At 44.7% G+C, this 24,073-nt stretch overlaps 2 protein-coding genes across 2 annotated transcripts; both read right to left on the bottom strand.

The window, feature by feature from the left end:
* Window positions 1-1,050: 1,050 nt before the first annotated feature.
* On the bottom strand, window positions 1,051-1,572 carry FGFBP3 (fibroblast growth factor binding protein 3). Its single transcript, XM_086467280.1, has one exon. It carries the CDS (start codon window positions 1,570-1,572, stop codon window positions 1,051-1,053), a length of 522 nt encoding a protein of 173 aa, XP_086323406.1.
* A 19,063-nt stretch (window positions 1,573-20,635) lies between these two features.
* On the bottom strand, window positions 20,636-22,009 carry LOC104350281 (D(1)-like dopamine receptor). Its single transcript, XM_009956061.2, has one exon. It carries the CDS (start codon window positions 22,007-22,009, stop codon window positions 20,636-20,638), a length of 1,374 nt encoding a protein of 457 aa, XP_009954363.2.
* Window positions 22,010-24,073: the final 2,064 nt, after the last annotated feature.

Genomic DNA, 24,073 nt, shown 5'->3' with positions numbered 1-24,073 from the left:
GTGACTCCCCAGGAGTTTCTTTTTTTATGAAAGAAGGGGCTGGGTCCTTCCCACATTTACCTCAAGTGCAGCCCTGCTTTCTGCACAGCTGTGCTGGGCAGTGGGGCAGAGGAGCTGCTGACGTGCAGTCAGGTACAGGCTGTAGAAATCACACCCCCTTTTTGTAGAATAAGTCGGATGTGTCCAAAGGAGAGAAATTGAGACTGAGGAAAACCTGAGCTTTCCTTACCAAAATGTACCCCAGGATTGTGCTTCAGTAAGCAGATAAAGCATTTAACACCTCAAACCCTTCTCCCCCCTTGCTAAAACAACTTGATTTCTCAACACCATGTCCCTCTAAATGTGACTGTTGCTTTGGCCTTAGCTTATTAGCTAGGTGAAACACCATTAATCTCCCCAATCTGGTCTCTGTACCTAGCTGCTTCTGAGTTTCTCAGTCTTTTCACAGCTGAATTCTCACCCAACTCTCTTCATGCTCCTGTGTGAAGCCAGTCAGTGATCATCTGCTCTGTGGAAACAGGACTGGACTGGCTTGTTTAGCTCATGAAATCTTTGCAATCGAGAAAATTTTTTTTCTAGGACCTACTGTTTAGTGCTCAGTTGTTAATTTTTTTCTAGGACCTACTGTTTAGTGCCCAGTTGTTCCTTATTTTGGTATAAATGTCTGGTTTTCTAGTTGGGCCATTTCACTGTAACTTTTAAGTGTGAGAGGAATTGATTTGGTGGAGGGTGTCTCCCGGTGTCTATGTCCTTTGAAAAACTTCAGTGTACCCAAATAGAGGAACTGCCCCTGGATGCCCTCATCTCCGTTAGCAGACAGCTGTCACGCACGGCGCTCAGCAGCGTAACGGTGCGGCAGGGCTTTGACCAGAAAAGAGTTACGTGAGCTTCTTGTGTAAAATAGTTACCGCTTTATTGGGGAGAAAAAAAGGAAAGCTGACGAAGCCGAGGGACACCGGGGGCAGCCAGGTGAGGGCAGGCAAGGCGGGGGGAGGACGGCGGCCCCGGGGGACAGGCGGCCGCGGTCCCTCCCAGCGGCCCGGGGGCGGCTCAGCCCTCCCAGAAGCCGACGAAGAAGCTGCACAGCGAGTGCCACCGCTCGGCGCAGTAGGTCTCGGCCGTGGGCTCCGCGGTGGCGGCCGGCGGGGAGGGGCCGGGGCCGGGGCCGGGGCCGGGCCCGGGGAGCAGGCGGAGCTGCGCCTCGGGCGGCGCCCGGCCCGGGCCGCAGAGGCGGGCGCTGAGCGGGCCGCCCTGGGCACAGGGGTGCCGCCGCCGCCGCAGCCTGCTCAGGATCTGCCGCCAGTACTGCCGGCTGCGGCCGCCGTAGGCCGGGCAGCGCCGCGGCTCCCCGCGGTAGGCGCAGCTCCGCGCCGCCCCGCCGCCCGCCGGCGGCCGGCAGCTCAGCCGCAGCTCGCTGGCCCCGGCCGCCGAGCGCAGCTCCCAGCTGCAGCGGTGCCGCTCCGGCGTAGAGAACCGGCCCGCCTGCGCCGCCTCCTCCGCCTCCCGGCTCGCGGCGGCGGCCCCCAGGGCGGCCAGGGCCAGCAGGGCCAGCAGAGCCAGGGGCAGCCTCATCTCCTCGGCGCCGCGGGAGCCTCCTCCGGTGCCTCAGCGACGGAGCGTCCGCCCGCCGGCCCGCCGCATCCTCCGCGCCCTGCGGAGACATCGACACTGGCGGGCGGCTGCCCCCCCGCCGCTCCCACCCGCTGCCCGCCCCGGCGGGGGCGCAGCCCCCAGGGTCGCGCCGGGCTGAGTCGGGTGGGGTTTGTTTCGGCAGCGCGTTGAGGGGGGGGCCGCGGAGCGGGCTCGTCCCTCGAGGGTCATAACCCCCGGCGGCTTTTAGTTTGTTCCCCCCCCCCGGCTCCTCTGACGGACCGCGGACGGCGGCGGGGCCCCGGGACCGCCGCAACTACGGGGCAGCGTGAGCCGAGAGTCCGCACCCGCCGGCTGCAGCAGCAAAGCGGCGAGCGGCCGCCGCTCGGCAGCCAGACCCGGCTCCAGGCAAGACGCTCCCCTAAAGCCCCGCCGTTTCCCCCCGAACCCGGTTTCCCCCAGCGCACCCCGGTATTTTCCGCTCTGTCCCGAGGCCACTCACGGTGCGCCGTGGGGTGGGTGGCGGTGCCCGGGGACAGGCGCCCGCGGCGGTCCGCGCTCTCCGGCTGCCGGCGGCGGGGCTGGGCACGGGGGTTATCAATGGCCGGGGGCTGCCCCCGCCGACGCCCCTCCCCGGCCCGCCGCCCGCGGGGGGACAGCGCGGGGACACGCGGGGAGCTCCGTGCCCCGGCGGCACGGGCTTGCGGGGAGTTCCCGCCCCCTCCTCTTTTGTTCGAGGAAACCGCACGTCGGTACCGCAAAACCATCCCGGGGCTGCGGCGCCCCTGGGAGGCGGCAGAGGGCGGGGGTCCGGGTGCCGAGTCGGGCAGCGGGGGCTGTGCGGAGGGCCTCCCTTCGAGGGATTCTGGCGGACGAGAATCGGTTTATTTATTGTCCTGTGCAACTGATGGAGCTGGATCACACGAAGGGATTCTCATTTTGGAAGCAAAATGCCGGTGTGGATTATTCTAGGATGGCTGGGATTTGTTAATGTGGAGACAGGCTTCTGTATAGGGAGGACGTGTTTGAAAAAAAATGCCAGAAGTTTTAAGAGAACATAGACGTGATCTTCATGTTACTGCAATTTCAGAAATCTGTGGTCAGAGTCAGGCTCTCAAAATCCACGTGCGCTTCAGTTTCATGGGTGCTGATGTACTTTGCACATCAGTTCCACTCTTCGCACTCTGACGCTCTCGCTAAGCTCCAAGACAACCACTTACCAGCAGCTCCCGCCTGGCCCCGCAGTAGCGAATCGGCAGAAGAGGACGTCCCTGCTCAGCATGCTAAGCCCAGCACCGCACAGGAAAGACCCTCCTTGCCCAAGGCACTTGCAGGGGAGGTCCAGGCTGTCCCCTGAGCTGTCACAGGCTTTTGGAGAGATTATTACTGAGATGTATGTATAGATACACTCATGTCCCCCACGTGCATTTATACCCTGTATTTACATTGATGCGGAGATATTATCCAGACCATTACACTGTCGGTATAATGCAATAGTTGAACTGCGGCTACCCTAAAGCGGGCAGGGCTGTGGGTGCAATGCGGGGTGGGCTGAGACACCCCCGGCTCTCGCCCCTCAGTGGCTGGTGGGGCAGGGCCGTGCCCGGTACACAGGGATGCCTTGCCTCAGCCACCACCCGGGCCAGAGCGCAGCACCAAAGCTGTTGGTAGGGCAAAGTGAAAATGTAGCCTCCTTTGCACAACAGGATAAATGTTGCTGTAATGAAGACTGACTGGGACAGTGACATCTGCTCTTGGCTTTCTTCTGGTGTCGTCTGTCCTTTGCAGGGACTTCTTTAAAGATCCCTCGTGCTTATAGCAGGGTGAAGTCTGGCAAAGCATCCCAAAAGAGTGCCTCAGTTACACATGGATATTTGGGGTACTGGTACCCCTCTAATCTTTCCTCATGGGGCTGTTCTATTTTGGATAAATAATATTGAGTGGGACTCTGTGGAGGAGAGAGAGGCTGATAACTGACTCATTTATCTTTCTGTGCAGTAAGTCCTAAAAAGGAAAGACTGGGAGAATAACTGCTGAAGAGGTGGGATGCAAAGTCCTTTCTCCAATTCAGGAGAAGGGGGACCATTTTCAGACAGATGTCCCATTTCCCAGCTGCATTTCACACTTAGAGATCTCCCTAGCTCTCCCTAGTTGGTCGTTTGGCGTGGAGGAGAAACAGCAAGTGAGAGAGGGTCATGAGAAGCAAATAAAACGGCTTAGGCAACAAACCACAGGAGAGGGTTTACAACCAAGAATCTCAAGTGGAAGCTGGTATCTCCTTCTGTCCCGGAGTTACATATATAACTATCTCTGAAGGACAAGGCTTAGCTGATGGTTAGCTGTGCATGGCTCCTTGCTCAGCATGCTGGATTGTGTAAATCCCTTTCATGGATGCTGGAGACTTCCTGTGGGCTGTAGGAGGAATCTTGGCGTCTAGCTTAGAGCTCTGCGTACTATGAGGCATCATAAAGAACTGCATTGTGACTTTTAAAACCCTCTGTGGCTCCAGTGAGCATGAGGCACATCATGTGCCTTAGCTTATTAGTCCACCAAACCTTGGAGTTGCTTTCAGATTAAGTTCTGACCACCTGTAATTATATGTATATTATTACACTGAGATCCTTGTCCATTTTCTGCGTTCTTGCTACCATTTATGCAATGTGAAATGGAATTGTCTGATATGTTTGAGATCACTTCTATAGCAGGTTATCCTAAGTGTATCAGGTTTGGAGGGAAATATTACCACGTGTTTTAATGAACCTCTTGTTGCTATACTTTTTGGATAGTGTACTTTAAATCTCATACAAGTTATTGCTAAGCAGGAACTAAGGAAAGAAAATGAAACAGTATGAGAGCTTGCCTAGCCTCCCCATATAGTACTTTTATTGTCATTAATCTTCGTCACCATGTTCTCCTGATACCTATATTTACACACACATTTTCCTCCATGATTGTGACTCATCTTTTGCAGTAAAGCAGATGTTAGTCTTTGATACTCATTGCTTCTATATTAATTTTCCTGCACATGCTACAGTTTTATTATCTCTTGGGTTTGATGGGGTTTGGGGGGGGGGAGATAATTCTTACATTACTAAAATCACTGTATCCTTTTGTTCTGTGTTTGCTGTTAAAATAATGTAGTTCATTTGGGTTGCTGCTGTACCTGGATTTTGATGTCTCTTTCCCTACCGTCCCCCTTGCCTTAGAATGCAACCTTAGTACTTCTAGAAGTCAGCTGGTTATGGAGTTATCTTTGAAAACATGCTCAGTGTGTGGTGTGTAGAGATACTTGCCTTGTATCTGCAGAGAGCCTGAAACAAACCTCTGAGTTGTTACTGGGCCTGTCCATCTAAGTAACTGAAATAGAGAGTGTGCTTACTGTGTGACTCCTGCAAGGAGGCTAAACTGGAAGGAATTACAGATGTACTGTGTTAGATTGCAATTTGGACTCCAATCCAGATTCTAACCCAAATTCAAAGTTGATGTGAGCACTCACAGGAACAGCCCAAACCATGGAATTCATCTCAATGGAGAGAAGTGTAAGATACAGCTCTGAAACACCTGCATGAATCCAAGATGATGGATGCTAAGTAACATGTCTGCAGAAATGCGTGTAAGGCCACAGTGAATCACAAGCTGAATGTGAGACATTTGTCATGCAACTGTGAAAAAGGCAGATGCATAAATAATTATATCACCTGTAAGACACAAGAAGTAAGGCATGAGCTAAAGCCAGGCTTTCACTGAGGCACTGTATCCAGTTTTAAGCATTACTCTTCAAAAAAGATAAAGATCAACTGGACTGAGTCTGCAGAAGAGCAATGAGACTATCATAGACCTAGTAAACTTGATTTATCATGAAACATAGAGAAGAAGAACAGAACTAAGGCAGCAAATATGGCAATAGAAAAATTCAATCACTGCTTAAAGCTGTCTCTTCTTATGTATCTTTGCGTTTCAGAAGTTCAGACTGCATCTTTCATTGGGCAATGAATAAATGATCCTGTTAAATTTTAACTCTGGACCAGAAAACCTATACTCTGTTTATAGGCCACTTCACCCACATTGAAGATATTGTACAGGAAACTGGGTTAGGGCTTTGACTTCAGGGTTTTGAGCTTTGAAAATTCACTTAACGATATGTTTTTTATGAAAGCTCCAGTCACTGTGCAGAATAATACTTATTCCTCTTATTCTAGCCCTTAGGATTGCAGTAACAATTGTTAATGATTGCAAGAATAGTTTTGCTTTACAAGTGGAAAGTAGCCACAGTCTCCAGCCCTTTCATTATAAGCTCCTTTTCAGAGAAGTGGGTAGTGTAAAGAACATTGGTGATTCATAAACCTAAATTGTTTTAAATATACAACATGAGTATAGCTGTTTTTAACCTACTTGTTTGAGCTATCGGTTTTCTGATTTCTTGTTAGTGGCTCAAGAGAATAAAATCATATTTAATGTGGTAATAAACATCATCTACAGGGAGACAGACAGACCTTCTCAATTACCTGGTTTTGTTCAGGGCAAGCCAAGCTCTGCATAGTATGAAAGACAAAAAGTGTTGGCTGAAGAGCCATGCAGAGACAGATTTCTCAATTGGTCAGAATAAAATATTACCTTACACTGGGAAGGTGCCCAACAGTCCCATTCATCTCTGCTGAGCACCACAGAAGTTCAGTCCCTAAATGGTATCATGTATTTACTGGCTTTAGCGGTAAAGGTGTCTAATGCTTCATGTCTAGTTATGCTGGAGGATCTTCTGAATGCAGACCATTGTAAGGTCTCTTACTCTGAGCTACAGCACTGCAAGGCAAAGTTGTGAAGCGTTTTTTGTCCGCTTTCCTCCTTCCATCACAAGTTGGCAAATAAGTGTGGTGACTGAAAAGTTTTGTAAGATTATTTACAAGTTAATGTATTACAAATAATATAATATTTGACCTGCAGATAGCTGAAATTCTGGGGTTTGTGGCCTGTTTCCGATAGTATAGAAGGAACAAAGTTGTCCCGGTTTGGCTGGGACAGAATCCCAGCCCAGCCATGCCAGGCAGGCCATTAGCAGTTTCAAGTCAGCCAGGGCAGCTGACCTGAGTCAGCTACAGGGGTAGCCCACACCATCATGTCATGGTCATTGTAAAGGGGGAAGATTGGCTGAGGGAGGGGAGCTCCTGTGGGGTTTCTGCTGGGGTTCCTCCTGCTCCTTCTCTGGCTTCTCACTGCTCCTGAGGGCTGCCTTCCTGCCGATTGTGATGACTGGATATTCATTTGGCTGAGTGTAGCTCTGTATATCTCTGTTGGTATTGGTGTTATATCATTAAAATCTGTTCTCGCTTCCACCCACTGGTCTGCTCTCCCTTTTTCCCTGATTCCCCTTCCTGGCTGGTGAGCGGTTGTTGGGTGATAGAATGACTGTTATAGTTTAGCCCTGGGTGCAGGCTAAATGAAGACAAAAGTAAACCAAGAATTTCCTTGCTTAAATTTTCCTTTCTTTTGAAGTCTCTTCTAGCCCCTATTTAAGTACTTCTCTGGGGTCAGACTGGTGCCTTTGTCTGGGTTTTTGACGCGTTTGTGTGTTGGATCTTTCCTTCCCTGCCAATAAAGTTCTAACGAAGTTCAACCCAAGCTTTCATTCAAAAAATGGCTTTTTGCAAAAGATAGAAAAGTTAAACTGCATAGTATTGATCAGAGATTAGCAAATTTATAAGTCAACTTCTTATGCTGCAGAATCTGTTGGAAATCATCTGTATGCCTGTCCTTCAGTCAACAGATCACGCTGCTGCTGAGTGCTCTCAGAAGCCAGGCTATTGCAGGGCACTTCAAAATCATCCCAGAATATGGTTTGTCTTCAGTTCATTTGCTTGAACAAAAAATCTTCCACATATGTTTCCACCATCTTTTCTGTCTCGCATTCCCTGCAGGTTTTTTCATAAGCTGGTCTGAGTTGCTTGCCTTGTGTTCTCCAACACTGTGTTTTGCATGCTGGAGTTCAGGAAATCTTAGTGATATGAGTTTTTGGTAGTGGTTCCTTTGCTCCATAGGAACTGCTCTGTTCCTTGTACCACGTGTATATTCCTTTCTTGCTTTGACTTGTATATTCTCAATTCAGGTTGCCGTATTTCTGCTTAGACATACATAACTTCATGCTAGTTTTTCTAAGCATGGAACTTTTCATATTTAAAATGCCACTTACTAAATGTTTTCTTTTGTAATCTGCCTTCCACTGTGAGGATGCTTCTCTTTCAGTTGTGTAAAGGTTACCATGCTTATTTTTTACCTTCATAAGAAAACTTAGGAAGCTTTTTCGTTTCTATTCCTCAAATGTTTGTCAAAGAGTCGTTGTTGTCTCCTTTCATAGGGAACCCACATGACTATTACTTCCTACCTTCATTCTTCACTGTATAATTAAAGGACTGACCTCAGCATTGACAATGCCCCTTGTTGAGCTTGGTATGGGAGCTGCTAAAACACCCTACCACTCCAGGCTTTTCTATCAGCTGATCAAAATTTTAAGTCTTGTGAAAGGCTGAACTTCTGCTTTGCCTTTTCCATTCTTCAAGCTTGTTCAAAATAAATCAGCCTCTGGCCTCTAATAGTGAAGGAAATCACAAAAAGAATCAATTTCAGCTACTGAACAGAGGGCTTCATTAGGATGCCAAAAAAGACCATTTTCTTTCATAGAATTTATGGCTGGTCATCCTGTAGTGGATCTAAAGAAGCAGAAAATATGTTGCTCATTGTTGTAGCAACATGCATACAGAGCTATAGCTAATTAAAAAAAGCCATGCAAGTATGGTAGAATGAAAAGGAGTTGCCTTTTAAATTAATCTTTGTCAATTATTTTAGACAGAAACAGAAGGGGTGTAGGGCGGAAGCCATTTAATCTGGATATTTCTAGAAATGTGAAGTATTAAAATTAACTCAACAAATGCATCTTGAGGCTATTTCTTTGCTGTCTTTCGCAATGTGGTGGAGATGACCACTATGCTATGAAAGGCTTACTTCATCATTTAAGTGAGAAGAGTAGCTAAGGAGTTGGGAGTGGGGAAGCTAAAATGATGCAGGAGATCAGCTATTAGAATGTTACCAGAGCATGCTTGTATCAGATGGTGAGAGAGCAGCAGGCATAGCGTGAGGATAGCAGACGGCTGGTAATGTAAAACCTCGTACTGCAGCATGAACTCCCCATTCGCCACGTGTGGGAGGAAATGTGTTGTACAGATCACTGGGAAAAGTTGGAGGGGTGGGATTTCTTCTTATTTTTCTTCTTTTTTGAAATGTGAGGAAATTTCATGTTCTGAAAAATGTATGTTGTGAGGGTTTCATTAACAGAATGTAGTTGCAGAGCTTTTCAAAAAGGAAACAAACTATCATTATTTGACAAACAAGTTGTAAATGGAAGACTGAATTCTTTAAAATAGATTGAGTGGTGGTTTGAGTAAAAAAAAATTTCAAAGCTATATATTGGAATACAAATCTAAAAACAAAAGGTCTGATCTACCAGGTTCCAGTTAAAATTCCAGAAAACCTAAATGGCAAGCTTATAAAATGTACAGTAAACTGACCTGGTATGTTTAATTTCATTTAATAAAAAAAATAAATAGTCTATTTTTTCTGAAGAAAAATGTAACATGGATAATGCTTTCTGTATATCATCACAGTAAAGTACCTCACCTGAAACTGGAGCAAGTTCAAATGTTTAACTTGTCCAGACATTCAGTTTATTCAGAGCTTAACTGACTACCAGCTGCTCACAAATTGGAGGCTGGGGATTGGTTTCCCATGGTGTGAGCTGATAGGTAGGTTAGTACGTGGATGAGTAAATGTCAAAAGAAATAATTATGGAAGATGTCATGTACCTAAAAGGTGGATGCTCTTCTGAAAAAATAAACCCCACTTTTTATGTGTTATGTTTAATTTTATATTGTGGGTTTTATCTAAAGATCTGAGGTAGCTGGGAAAACGCTGGTGTATTAGACACTAGCAAACAATGAAGTTGGCCCTGCCCTATAAATTAAAGTCATTTTTTTATAGTGATTCAATCTGACAACATATGATTCTTGGCTCTTGCATTACAAAAAACAGTTTAATATTGTGTTTAAAAACCACACCATAACAAAGAAACATCAAGGAAAGATACCTGATTAAAAGGAGAACTAAGAACTTAATATTAATAAAAGCATCTGAGCAGTGTATTCTTGCTTGTGTGTGTTTGCCTTGACACTACATAGGCCACTGAGTTTCCAATGGGGTATTTTCTGGTTTGATACAAATGTGCATCCTGTTACCAAGTATTTGCTGCAGGCACAGTTTTTCAAGCAGTTCTGGCATTTTCCTTTTGTGTGTCCAGAAATACAGTATTTTATTCTTGTGGTAGAAGACACAGAATAATCTGCCCATAAAAGTGAGTAATAGTAAACACTGCACTTGTACACTTCCCCTATCTGTTTTCTTGTTTTAGCTTGCTGTTGCTAGCTCTTTGGTCTGGATCCCTAAAAGCCCAGGTGCACTGTAGCTTCTGTGAGTTCTGCTGCCAGGCTCTGCCTGCGCTCGTAGTCCTAACAAGTCTATGAAAAGCTTCTGGTACCCATGGAGAACTTCACGTAGGCAGTTGTGGAAAGTTTGGAAGTGATAACAGAATTTATACCCAAACTATAATTTTCCTTTCATGTACCATAGCTGCTGCTCTTCCCAAAGCATATAATTACTTTCCCTGTTGCCTTGCTACTCTCAATATGTACAAAGGAATCAGCAAAGTAGGATAGAATTGGACAATTGGTAAACTGAAGTTCCTTCTCTTATTTCTTAAGCGTGATAAAAATCACTCTAAGAGGGTTTTCCCCTCAATTTAGAAGGGAAAATTAATCACAAAACCTAGAAACCTTTTTTTACACCTGTGCTAGTGCTTCAGAGTTGTGGAGAAACTACTTAATTCGCCCCCTTTGTGTAAGGAAGGAAATAGTGGTTATTTTGCTGTGGTACACACAGCAAAACTGAAATGCAAGTAGAATGTGTTCCCATCCTTAAATCAGGAAAGTCAAAAACCCAGGCATCCTGACAGGCAGCCAGACAAGCCTATCCCACTGGATTCTTCTGGCTCTGCTGGTATTTTGGTGCAGTCCGAAGAAGAAAATCACAAAGTCCTGCCCTGATGGTCTGCCGGTGTCCCTGTTCTGCAGTCCACTATCCCCTCTGCTATGTGGTAGATTACATCACTGGGTGACTACTGAACCTCCAAGCAGAACCTGGGACTTGTTAAGCATGGAAAGGATCATTCTTTGGCATCTACATTTTAATCTTTCTAAAGACCTGATGTTTCTGAAATGTCTTCCCGTTGTGGACTGAGTGCATCCAGAAGAAAGCTGCTTGTTGAAGACAGGGGACAAGAGGTGTGCAGAGCATCAGTTCCATTGCTGGGTGAAGAACCTCGTGCGTGCACTTGCCCTTTTGTGTAATCTCTCTACATCCAATGTGGTCGGGTATGTGTCTTCTGTTAGCAGATTGTAGTTGCTTTCCCCTTTCTGCATCCTGGTCTCTCTGGGCCTAAAAGACTCCATTAGAAATGGAGAATATTTTTTCCACACCCTGGCTTATTAGGAGAGCATAATGATGAGACCTTTATCGTTACCAGGTCAGGTAGTAACAGAATCACAGCAAATACCACAGTGTCAGGCAGGGAAGAACTCTTGTAGTGTATGGAGGATGAACGCTACCATGGTAGCAGGCAATACAGAGGAGTGGGATTGCATGCTGTCAGGCTGAAATTTAGGGAAAATCTCTTTTATGGATACAAGATTGCATAATGTTAGATGCTCAGCCTAAAGGCTGTCAAAATCAGGGTACATCTAGTTCTTCCAGGTTAACCCCTCGGGGGTGCTGAAATTCTCTGTATTTTCCGTTGTAACATGTATCGGTAGACTGAAGTTACAGAAGTCTTTGTTCCTGGACAAATATGCCATGAAGCGCTTTTTTCCTTTCTGATAGCACATGATACCCTTGCCAAGAGTGATGGGTCTTCTACCTCTGAAATCCTATAGCCTGAGTCAGAATATAATGTTAGAGAGGAAAATTGCCTGTTTCTTTGAAAACACACTATAGCTGAGGCTAAGAGACAGTGATGAGCATTTCCTGAATGGAAATGTATGGGTTTTCTTAGTAGTACAGAAATATTAGTGTCAATACTCAGTGGTATTAAAGTATTTCCCCTGCACTGCTGTTCTGCCATCAAGGTTATTTCTTTTTTTTATTGTATATAGACTTCCTTCATCTTCACACAGTGTGTTTCCCAGGAATTACTCTCTTGACTGGACTGCAGGGGAGCAGGCATGTTGTAGAAACACCTAGGGAGAAAAAAATATATTTGGAAGCATATGACTTGAGGCATTGATTGAACTCAGCTTGTACCACCCGCAAATTACACATTTCAGCTTTAGAAGGTAAGACATACTAAACAACAACTGAAGCTCAACAAGATATTTACAATTCAAATTTTTTGCCTGTCCAGCTTGCTTGTCTCTGAAGATTAGGCTTAAATTCACGAAGGGGATTATTCAGAAGCAAAACAATGGTTTTTTCTATTAAAAAAAAAAAAAAAAAAGGTAATGCATATTCAGATAAGCATCTATTGTGCATTATCTGGAAGCAAAATTGATGGTAGTAGTGAGTGGTGTGTGTGTGCTTCAAGCACAATCGGTTTGAGTTGTCAGATACCAGTGCAGCACAAAAGGCATTACACTTTATCTCTAGTCCCTTGTCCTGGACTAGCCCCAAATCTGCTAAGATGGTGCCTCTGAGATCCAGCATAGCAACTCTTTACCCCACCTTAAGGAAATACCTTCTGCTACGAACATCTTTAAAATTACTTTATGCTCCTTCAGTAGTGTAAGTTGTCAGCAGTAGGGTGAAAATCTAGCCCCTTTTTGAAAGAAGCCTGCAGTAAGCTGTTGTGTCCCAAACCCACCCTATATTTCCCAGTAATAGTTGCTCTATTATGTTACACTTTCTTGTGCCTTGTATACACACATTTTATGAAGTCATTTAGGCAGCTATCTGGAGAGCTAGCTATTTTAATACCTTTTAAAATCTAGCCTTAACAGGTTCTTGAAATGCACCAGTGGTGCAGAACTCTTATTGCATCTCCATCAATAAAAATTACCTTTGTTTTCAAGAAGAGTCTTCCCATGAGTAAAACCTGTTAGGCTGGGTTCAAAAGTCTAGGGCCAGACTGGCCCTGTGGTGAATACCTGTGGTCAGTGCTGAAGTGTTAAGACAATAAAAGGGGCCTAACAACATGAAGCTGGGAATGAAAAGTTGATTCCCTGCACACACACTGTCAACTGAATGACTGCTGCAGCGGGAATGGACAGTAGCAGAAGTAATGCAGCCACAGTGCCGCGTGAAAGGAAGTGGGCAGGGCGCATCAGGGATGTCCTCTTCAAGTGGAACAGCCACTGTTCCCAAGTGCCAGCACCCTGGGAAAGGAACAGGCTTCTGAGAATAGGGGCAAAGTCTTTCCCTTTTTTGGAAGTCCACCTAGCAGAGCAGAGGATTTCTTTTGACCGTTGCTGTGGGTGTGGAAGGCCTAATAGCAGGAGTCAATGTAGCAGAAGGCTTTCTGGGTTACGATGGTGCAGTCTCTTCTAAGCTCTTGAAGAGCTTTAGACGGAAGACTAGCAGCATACCAAGGAGGTATCACTGTGGTGCTACTGTAATTCATGGCTTGGAAGCATTGGTACTACAGGGTAAGCATGCTTCGAGTGGAAATTATGGTTATTAATTACCACTATCAATTAATTTATTGTCACAATGTAGTTTGGCAGCACTAATATTCTGCTATAGTCCAAAACATAAGAGACAAAATATCTATTTACTAGTTTGCTATCTTGAAACTCAGCTCCATGATATATTTCCTTCCCTCTGGTAACAAATGTGCACCAAGAACACTTGCCATGATGTTGCCTCTGATGACTATATTACTGACTTAGGCATTAGCAAACACTCTGTGCTCTGAGTTATTTTATGCATTCATTTAAGCAAGCTGCTTTGGAAAACTGATAGTTCTTATCACTTTGACGGTTTATATATTTTTATTTCCTGAAATCTACACAATATGGTTAGAGAGACTTTTCAGACTGACCATCAAATAAAAAAGCAAATCCAGCTCTGCATGCATAATAAAGATCACTACCTCTTGTCAGGTTTTTAGCATGATCTCTAACTGATTCAGCTTTCTTACCAACAGGAAAAAAAATTACAGCTAGTTTGCACTTGATCATGTTATCTGTTGTCTGTTACTATATGGCATCACTGGCTTTTTTCCCCTTCAGCTAGTCAGTCTAGGGAGGTTTTTCCTCTCGTCCTAAAGTAGGTATCTTCACCTGGTCCAATAAATTACTGTAGACATATTTGACTGTTTGGCCTAGATCTCCATTGTTTGTGATAGAAACCCAGACAACTTGCTCATGTGTAGTTTGTTACCTTTCGTGCAAAAGTCATCATAAGATTTGAGCCCATGCAGTAGTATATATAAATTCCATTCAATCAGTTCAGATTTAAATATGAAAAGAGTGAAATGAAGTGATGTGTTCTCATTGAGGGTGGGTGCAAAGATGAATTTAATTAGTTAAAATATATTAAAATTTTAAACTGCAGGAAACTATGAAAATGGTCTTTAAAGAAAAAGGGGAACCTAGCAATGGTTTCTGCAAATTTTACAAATGGAAATGTCTTCTCACTACCTAAACTAAAATAAAACTAGCTCAAGATGAAATTCTGCTCCTCTGGTTGATGAAGATAAACCTACATTTTCCCTAGCATCTTCATTCATTTTGTGCTATGCACATGTATAAATCCTGCATAATACATCCACACTTCATTTATTGCTGTCACTAGTTCCACTGATAGGCAGCTTTCCTATCTTGTAGCTAGTTAACTTAGAAAAATGTGAAATGCAGGCGTAAGCCATGGGTTTCCTAAAATGTCTTGAATGATTAGACACAGGTGGGCATTGGGGAGGGATAATGAGTCCAGCTCAGGACTACCACAAGTTTTTTCAAGCCAAATATGCTAGAAAAAATCATTGCTTCGTTTAATGTCTTTGTGCCTTTCTTTGGTGTAAATTCAAATCCATTCTTAAGAGAACTAGAAACCTGAGGAGTAGCCAATGCCCAGGGGGTGCATCCTGCTGTATGTCCCTTGCAGTAGGAAAGGTGAGAGGATTCAGCAAAGTGAGTTAAATTATAACAATAAGATAAATAAAGTTTATGTGGTTATGTGGCGGGAGTCTGTAACCATGGTGATGAAATCACTGAAGTACATTAGAGTCCAGGGGGACTGGACTTAGTGCTTAACATCCAGAAAGCCACTTCAACCTTCTAGGTGAGGGGAAAAAAAAAAAAAGCTTATGAAGAACAAAATTTTTCACAAAAGAATTTTTACTGAGAAATACTTAACTGATTGAAATACACTTAATATGGTGTGCGTAGGTGCATCATCTGAAATCCAACACGAGGCATGATTTTGGCAAAAGCAAAACAACAGATGCTTCTGACAACCGGGTTGTATAACAGATTTCTCTTTTTGCTACCTAGGTCAGCTGTTTCTCGCTGAAACTAAAGTTTAACTGAAATGTTAAGGCATCGTCTTAGTATTAGAGGGATAAGAAAAAAATATTTACAGTTGAGGTATGAGCCTGTTTTCTTTGCATTGATATTTTCACTGAATTCAGCATTTCTTAAAGTTACACTTAACTATAAACTTGTGGATGAGGGGTTTTTTCTCTTTTTTTACCTTTAATTTAGCAACCTTATTTAATAGTTGCTAAATGAGAACTATTTAATTAATTTTCCATTTGTACGTACATTTGGATGGAGTTTCTAAGGACACACTGTTATTTAGTCTGCATTCAACTCAGCAAAACAAATTACAACAATTTAGCACGAAATAAAGGGAGGATGAGGGAAGAGTAATTCTGGAAAAAAAAGATTATTTCCTCTGATGCCTTGAAAATATACTTTGCGATATATAAGGGCTGATATCCCTCTGCAATACCCACATGTCTGCATTTGTGAAAGAGAAAGAAGATGGGTAAGGTGGAAAATTTTCTCTGCAGGTTGGGTACATGGGTAGACTTTCAGTCCAAGGGGAGGGGAAGATTGGGAGGAAATCTAGTCTTTTTAGGTTTTGTTTATTAGGATTTTGCTAATGGAGAGCTTGAGAAGGTATTTTTCTGTTACTATTGTTTGAATTGCAGAAGTATCCCAAGTCTTTGTTTTCTCATGCCAAGTGACACATGCTTTTCCAGTCCCTTCTCATTTCTGGAACTGATACATGTAGAGTCAGTGCTGTAGCTGTAACAAGCTTTTTAAAGTCAATGGCAACCTCTGAAAGCTTGTCTGTAATGCAAAACAAAGCCCTGCACAAATAAGACAACAGGCAACCAGATAAGCAATACAAAACAAAACATAAAAATGTAACTGTGGTGTCAAGGACGCATATGGGTCGTAGTTAATATTTTTAAAATACTGCTTAGGAAACAGGATGAAACTTTGCACCAACCTGGTGTTCAAGTACATCTTTGCTCTTACTGTTGCCTACAGCTACAGAGGTGCTGCACGTGACTGGTGGCACTACCTTTGTTTTTACAAACAACACCTGATGGCTGGTTACCAAAGTGTCACCAAGCACCTCTGCCACACAAGGGTGTGGGACCAGCCTTGGTCTTTCAGCAGGGAGTTCTTGTCCTTGCCCTGCTATATCTCCAGCTCCAGACAGCCCTGCCTTGAGGTTTAAGTTTCCTTTTCCTTGAAGAATGCTATTTACTTTCTAGCCCAGTTGTCTCAGAAGGCATGCACACATCTATCTCCGCTTACCCTCATGCTTAACTTTTAAACCAAATGAAGAATTTCAGAGAAATTTGGCAGCAGGGAAAAGCTCTCAGCTGGATAAGCATCTCTACAGCCTCCCAAGGAGGCTACGGAGACATTATCGCTATTTCTTATGTGCGATGTAATAGTGAGAAGGATGCTGTGGCAGCTCAGCTACATAAGCTTTTAATTGACCACAAGAAGTCTGTATTTATTTCACTTGTAATAAAGAAATAGGACCTGTAGCTGGTTGAGAACTTTGTGGACTAACAGACGGAAGGGGAGTGGGAATTACTTGAACAGAGAAGGCATTTGGTATACATCATAAAGCCCTACCACTTGTACTGGGCTGAACTGGAACATGTTTTGATTTGGATGTTTAGACATTGGCTAATGAGAGTGTTTAGATAAGGTATCTGTGAGGTTGGACTGTTTTGGCACCAAGGCTATTCCAAAGCTATATTTTGGGTCACTGTGATGTTAATGGAATTGTAAATATGGAACTACTAGGTATGGAAGTGAACTGCTTTTAGTCAGTGAAATACATGAATCCATAAAGAAGTGTGTAGATTTGATGATCTGAGTTGTAAAAGTGTGTTTGAGGAATAGCCATAGATTTCCCTAAAACAACACCTTTGCCATTTATGATTCATTTTGTCCTGCCAAGCCAAGAAAGTTGTGACCCAGAAATGGATAACAAAGTGCTGCCAAGTTTTCAATTTAAAAGATGTTTCTTTTGAGTGGCTGTTACAGTGTAAATAGGAAATAATTTTGCCTCTTAATTTCTGCTGAAGTAAACCTTTGGCTTTTTGTAATAATTTTAATACATCTCGTCAGACTTGAACCTAGCAATGCTCACTGAATCTTGTGTAATCTAACACAGCAGCTTGCCCTGTCATGAGAAATATGTGAATTAGACATTAGACACAGTTATCACTAGAAAAAAATATTGGGAAAATAAGTCTTGCTCATTTTCTGTTCACAGAACTGTGTGGTCTGTAGTATGCCTAACACTCAGGAGCCTTCCCAGTCTAGAAAAATAAAAATACATACAGTACCCATATTTGTGTTATTAAATCAGCAACAGTAGAAGTAGTCTGAAGGGCTATGCGGTGTAGCTTTCATAGGAAGTACCTTCAGTAATAAATATGCCACTTAAAATGAGTATAAACAGTTTATAATACACCATTTCTGAAATTTATTGCAGCCTTGAACATTACATTGCACTTACCACAATGGACCTTACAGCTATAAACTACTGTAATGTGTATCAGCTGCACATCAGTAATGATCATTATCAGTTAGGTACAAAAAATTATTTCCAGCATCACTTATAAAGAGCAATTTTAAATTATCCCTTTAAAAAGCTTCAGTAAAGACAAGGTTTTTTCTTCCGATAAATATCTGTTTATTTACAGGTACAATCTGACCTGTTAATGAACCTTATTTAAACTATAGCCACAAGCACTGATACAAATAGCTTTTTCCATTCTTAACACAAATCTAGTTTCATAAATCAAAGCTACCATGCATTTCTGATTATTCTTAACAGAAAACATTATTCAAATATATTCATTGCTTAATTTCTGCCACCCACTCTGTCATACATTAAGTTTTCATTGCTCGATGTAGTAAGTCTAGATGAATTCCTGGGCAAGACAGCTCCCACAGGCAGGGCAAACCTTGTCAGAAGGTAAATCTTTCCCTTCCATTAATTAATAGTCTTTAACACCAATGATAAAAAAAAAGCTCCTGTCCATAATTATTTCATGTGTGGCTTTGACTGCCAGAAGGACTGCCTGCCCACGAGAAGGAAGATGTGTGGGCAGGGAGGGTTAACTCTCTGAGGGATGGAGGCAGCTGAAACTCTTGCAACAGAAACAGAGTGTGGCAGGCAGCGAGGGAGTCACACTTCAGGACAGTGTCTTATCAGGTGTGTCAGTATACCCCTAGGATGGCTTTTAGTGTGGAGCAGATGTGATAAGTCTCTTACAGCTCTAAGATATAATTTTGTTTTGTTTTGCTTTGATTTGTTTCGAGGAGATAAGATGCTGACACACTTATGATATGTGTTTCTGGTTTGTGTAAGAAGGAAGAAATGTAGCAAGGAAAATCCTGTCACAAATTGACTCTTTAGCATCTGAATCCATGTGCAGTTCATGTATGGTCACCTAGAAAAAAATCAAAGGGAATCAAAACCAAACCCACAGATCTTGTATCTTTTGTAAGGAAATACTAGGTTTATCTGAGGGTTGCTCTCCAGACAAGGCACTAGGCATGCTGAATGATAGTTAAATGCTAAGAAAAATGTGTAATCACTAAGAGAAGAAGGGAAATATACCAATACGATCTCAAAGTTCTCATCTGTTTGCCTTTTTGCCTTCAAGAAAATAGCTAAGGATCATTGCATTAAAAAAAAAAAATCGCACATCTTAAGCTCAATGCTTAAGGAGTTGTGTTGTCAGAGCAAAGAAGGACTAGAAAATATCTCAAGAGACCATTACACTATGCCTCTGCCCCAAGATCAGATTAACAATGCCAATGTCATCTTAAAGACTTTTACTGAGAGAGGTACCATAACCTCCCTAGGCAATCTACTCCAGTGCTTAATTATCCTTATTCTTAGGAAGTTTTTCTGAAGTCTTGCCTCGGTCTTTCTCACACTTAAGCCCATTACCTCTTGTCCTGTCAGTCTTGGCTGTGAAGAACAGATTACAGTTGGGCCCAACTATACATTCGTGAAAAGAGCAGGATAGCAAAAGCAATTTTTCCCACAAGAATTAATGTGATGGAGGGGAAATGCGTACAGGGACTTAAGAACTACACACAGCTTAAATTCACAGGGAGCCAAGAGCAGGATCACTTGGAAGAGAGTCTGGCTTTTCAGCAGCTGGCTTTTCAGCATAGATGACTGTTCTGAAAGCTCAGCTGTGCTGTCTGTGAGACTGAATATCCAAGGAAACTCTCGCTGTGTATGCATTCTTGATGTCTCTCTCTGGATGGTTGCATCTTCATCTTCCTTATATGGATCAAGGTCAATCAACTCAATCATAAGTTAAGGACAGAAAAATGGGGTAATGATGGTGGTTAGTGGAGCACAGTATTCAATGGTCAGCAGCAGAACTCCTAAGAGGTGGACAGAGAAGTGGAGAACAGTGAGGTGCCACTGTATTCCCTTAATGTCTGCTGAAGCCCTTTATGCATACAGAAATGATTGTCGTGTTCCCTCAGTATTTTCTCTCCTGCAAACCATCCAACACTCATTTGCTCTGCGTTTTCTTGCTGTTCATGTAAAGTAGTGAAATGGGTTCAGAGAGATGACCTGGTCACTCTTTATTTTGTGGGCCAGCTTGCTTTCTGGAAGGACTGGCTGCCTGAACTAGTAGGAGAAAGGAGGGACTGCTGCTGCCTCAGCTGGTAGCAGCTTAAATCGCTCTAGAGTTGTAGTGTTAGTTCTTGGACACCATCCTGCTGTAACTTCAGCCTAATACAATAATACATTTTCTAACATGTGAGGATGAGGAAGATCCTAGTTCAATATCATTAAGGGTACCAAAGTTAGGCACCTGAAACTGATTGGGGTCCTACATAAAAACAACCTAATTTTCCAGGATTTTGAGCAGTCTTCTGACTCGACATAAGATAGTGACATTTTAATAGAGTAATTTTTATTTAAGAGCCTAAACACAGATTCAGATGTGTAAATCCAGACATGTGGCTTTGAAATAAACACAAAAGTAAAACCAAACATAAACCTTTAAGACCAGAACTATGTACATGTACGATGTGAAACCATGAGGGGGAAAAATGGGTTTTAGCAATGAAGCTAAATCTAAGATTAATTTATCTATGTAAGAGTCTATTATAAAGTCTAAAACTATGACTTGTTTTTATTTTTATCTAATTATCTCATTAGTCTTAATAAATATTACAAGTTTGGAGAATGGGGTGAACAAATGCATGGGAAACATCTACTGACTGTGAATAAGGGGTGAAAGTGGCCTTTGGAAGAGGTTAAGATGTGGCTGCTATATGCTTTTGGAATGGATTTCATATGCCTGTCACCCCTCTGGGGTAAGACAGTAGGTTCCCATCCCTCTGGGATGTGAATTTATTTTCTGAGGGTTGGGCATAGCTTAGGTGGAGGCAGAGTGAGCTCTCCCTGTGTGATGGCTGGGTGTGTGAGAAACTTAACCCTCTGGAACAGGGTCATGGGCTCCCTCACATCGACCAAGCCCTGTACAGGGGGTAATAGTTTCTAGGGATAGCTCTGCCTCGCAATCTAATTGCAAAATAGCTGGTACCTGGTGACCCTTGGGGCTGCTGCCAGGGGCAGCCTGTGTCTGAGAAGTCACAGGCCTCTTCTCAATAGACATCTCCTCACTGCTGTCCTCTCCCTGAAGGCTTATGGCATGGGGTACAGGCTGTACCCAGGCAGTGACAGCTGGGGGAGGTACTGACGATGAGGCAGCTGCTTCCTTATGGCAGGTGGTGTCATGGTGATAGGAAACCAGCTCATTGCTGAAGTTGACCTTCTCCACAGTGGATCTGGGTGTGCCACAGCAGAAGCACTGGCAGCCCAGGAGGTTGCTGAAAGCCCGCCTGAAGTCTGAGTTGAAAGCATAGATCACTGGATTTACTGAGGAGTTGGCCCAGCCAAACCACACAAAGATATTGAAGGTGGTTTGGCCGACACAGGGTGACTGTCCTTCATGGTCTCTTTCGTGCTTGGGCTGGCAGAAAGGCAGCAGACAGTTGAGCAGGAAGAAGGGCAGCCAGCAGCAAACGAAGACTCCCATTATGACAGAGAGGGTCTGCAGCACCTTGGTCTCCTTGCGCAGGGAACTCCGCAAAGAGGAGGTGGGCTCCTTGCTGTGAGCTGGCCACTGTCCCCCAGCTCGCTCAAGGGTGGAGATGCGGCGGATCTGGGCCTGGGCAATTCGGTAGATCCTGGTATAGGTGATGATCATGATGGCCACGGGGATGTAGAAGCTGATAAGGGAGGAGGTGATGGCGTAAGTGCGGTTCAGGCTGACATCACAGCGGGGTGTCCCAGGCAGCCAGGAGCCTGGATATCTTCCATTCTTGGCTTTGTGCCAGTGTAGCTGCACTGGGACAAAGGAGATGAGGATGGAGAGGGCCCAGGCCATGGCTATCATGGCGCAGGCAAGGCGCTGCGTCATCCTGCGCTCATAGCGAAAGGGGCTGGCGATGGCCCAGTACCGGTCCAGGCTGATGATGCAGAGGTGCAGGATGGAGGCAGTGGAGCACATGATGTCGAAGGCCACCCAGGTGTCACAAAAGTGGCTGCCGAAGAGCCAGGAGCCGCCAGCTACCTCAGTGACTGCCTTCCAGGGCATCACCAGGAGGGCCACGCAGAGGTCCGAGACGGCCAGGGACAGCACGAACCAGTTGGTGACCTTGGCGCGCAGGTGGCGGAAGCGCAGGATGGCCAGGCACACCAGCGCGTTGCCCACCAGCGTGCTCAGCACCAGGGCGCCCAGCAGGCACCCGGTGAGGGCCCGCAGCGCCCCCGCGCCGCCCCCCGCCGCCGCGTTCCCCATCACGGCCGCTTCCCCGGCCGCCGCGAGGCACCGCCGCCCTCGCTTCCCCGGAGGAAGGGCCGGCCCCGCTCCCCCGGGCCCTCCCGGCCGCTCCTGCCGGCGGGACGCCCCCCGAGGGGGCGGCGGGACCCCTGGCAGCCGGCGCCGTCCGCGGCTGGGAGGGCGGCCGCCCGCGGGGGCATCTCTGTCGGCCGCCCCCGCCGCCTGCCTCAGTTTCCCGGGCAGCGGGCGGGCTGCCCCGGCGCTACTCACCGGAGCGCGGGCCGGGCGGAGGAGCGCGGGCCGGGCGGTGGGCGGGCGGCGGCAGCCCCTCGCCGGCGGAGCTGCGTCGTGCCGCCCGCGGGGGACCCGCGGCTTGCTGCCCGGAGCGCCGGGGCGGGCGAGCGGCCACTTCGCGTGCCCTTCGAGGGCCGGCGGCCGGCGGATGCGGCTGCCGGTGCCGCTCGAGGGAGAGCCCGGGGCAGGGGGGGCTTGCTGCGGGCGGGGGGCGGCGCGGAAAGTCGCCGCGATCGAGCGGCCTTCGCAGCTGCACGGAGGAGGTTTCCCCACAGCATCGCCCCGGGAAGAGCCCTTTTTGAGTCTCCGACTGGTACTCGCGTAAGTGTCAGGGAGAGGAACCGGCGCTTTCCAGGGATCTCCTTTTGGGGACCACGGTCAGATCTCAGGTTTCTTAAAGAGCAGGGTAGCACCTCGCGCCTGCTTGCATTGGGGATGCTGTCAAACCTGGGGATGAGAAGCTGTGTTTTCACCAAAACAATATTTTGCTATTTTTTTTTTTTTTGTTTGAATTGAAATCCGGTGTAAGGAAACCGAAAGCTGAGAAACCTAAGACATCTCTGGTTTGGATTTGTTGCATTTTGGCAGAAGGTTGTTCGTGCCTTTCCTCAGACACAAGCACCCAAAACCTACCTCTTCGTTTTTCAGCTAAAGGTGTTTCTGATCTATTTCAACAGTCTTCCATTTGCCGTTATAACAATATACATGTTGTCATATAAATGTCTTCTGTGTGTTTACAGCCTGCTTTCAAGAAAGTATCCCAATGCAAATATGGTATAATTCTTTATTTTGGAAAAATTTATACAGTAATCCTCTCATAAGAAAAAACCGATTGGGTTGTGAATATAAAATATCAACTCATGTAGTTAATTAATATGGCAAACAGGTATTTGTTTTTAGATGTGGTATTTTATATTTTCTTTTTGCCTCCTAATTAAAACTACTTTATTCACTAGTGCCAATACAAATAATTTTCAAGCTAGTATCTGATTTCCATTGTACTGATACGATATGCTTGGTAATTAGAACAGAGCCTGTTTTTTTAAAAAAAAAAAAAAAATTTGAAATTTTGAAGCCAGCAGCTTAGCCTGTAAAAATCAGCATATTTAAGATGAACTATCTGGATTGTACCAGTTCATAACAGATTGTTAACATTTAGTCATGTTTTTTAAGATCCTAGCTGCTTTGTGCCTTGGAGACCAGAATCTTCACAAGGCAGCCCACTGTGTTATTCCTGCTGTGGCACTGAACATTGGAATATATTTCTTGTTAATGTATTTGTCTATAGGATAATAGACAAATATTTCAAACAATTTATCTAGAATCTTCTCTGATAAAATACATGCTTTGTTAAAACAGTAGTAGCTGTCAGAATAACACAGCTCTAAAGTAAGAGCCAACTCCACACCTTGTCTTATTTGGAACCACCTGTAGTTCCATGTACACAGGTTTTGCCAACATCTGCAAAACACAGGTCTGATTTTCATTCCAATACTAAGGACTAAATCTTAGTTTGTAAGAATTATCTACACACTTGCTAATTTGACTCAATAAATTTACTCATTTAACAATCAATAAAATGCCTCTGAAGAACAGAATATATTTGTGAAGAATTGTAATGGGACCGTAGACGGAATTAAGGCAGTATAGCACTGAAAAGGACAGAGCAATGCTTTTGCATATTCAGGAGATAGTAGTGCTGCAGGGCTCTGTAGTGGAAGGTAGCTAGCATCAGCCTTATAAAAACCACTATTTTCAGTGTCTCTGCATATCTCCAGTTCCCAGGAT

This window comes from Leptosomus discolor, chromosome 6 (assembly GCF_034619465.1).
Source record: "Leptosomus discolor isolate bLepDis1 chromosome 6, bLepDis1.hap2, whole genome shotgun sequence".
NCBI lineage: Eukaryota > Metazoa > Chordata > Aves > Leptosomiformes > Leptosomidae > Leptosomus > Leptosomus discolor.
The sequence above is the reverse complement of the archived record's forward strand: the minus strand, read 5'-3'. Positions and strand labels throughout refer to the sequence as shown.

Bases quoted from the DNA above. Each gene is read 5' to 3' on its own strand.
- FGFBP3 (XM_086467280.1), bottom strand. From the start codon at position 1,572: ATGAGGCTGCCCCTGGCTCTGCTGGCCCTGCTGGCCCTGGCCGCCCTG.
- LOC104350281 (XM_009956061.2), bottom strand. From the start codon at position 22,009: ATGGGGAACGCGGCGGCGGGGGGCGGCGCGGGGGCGCTGCGGGCCCTC.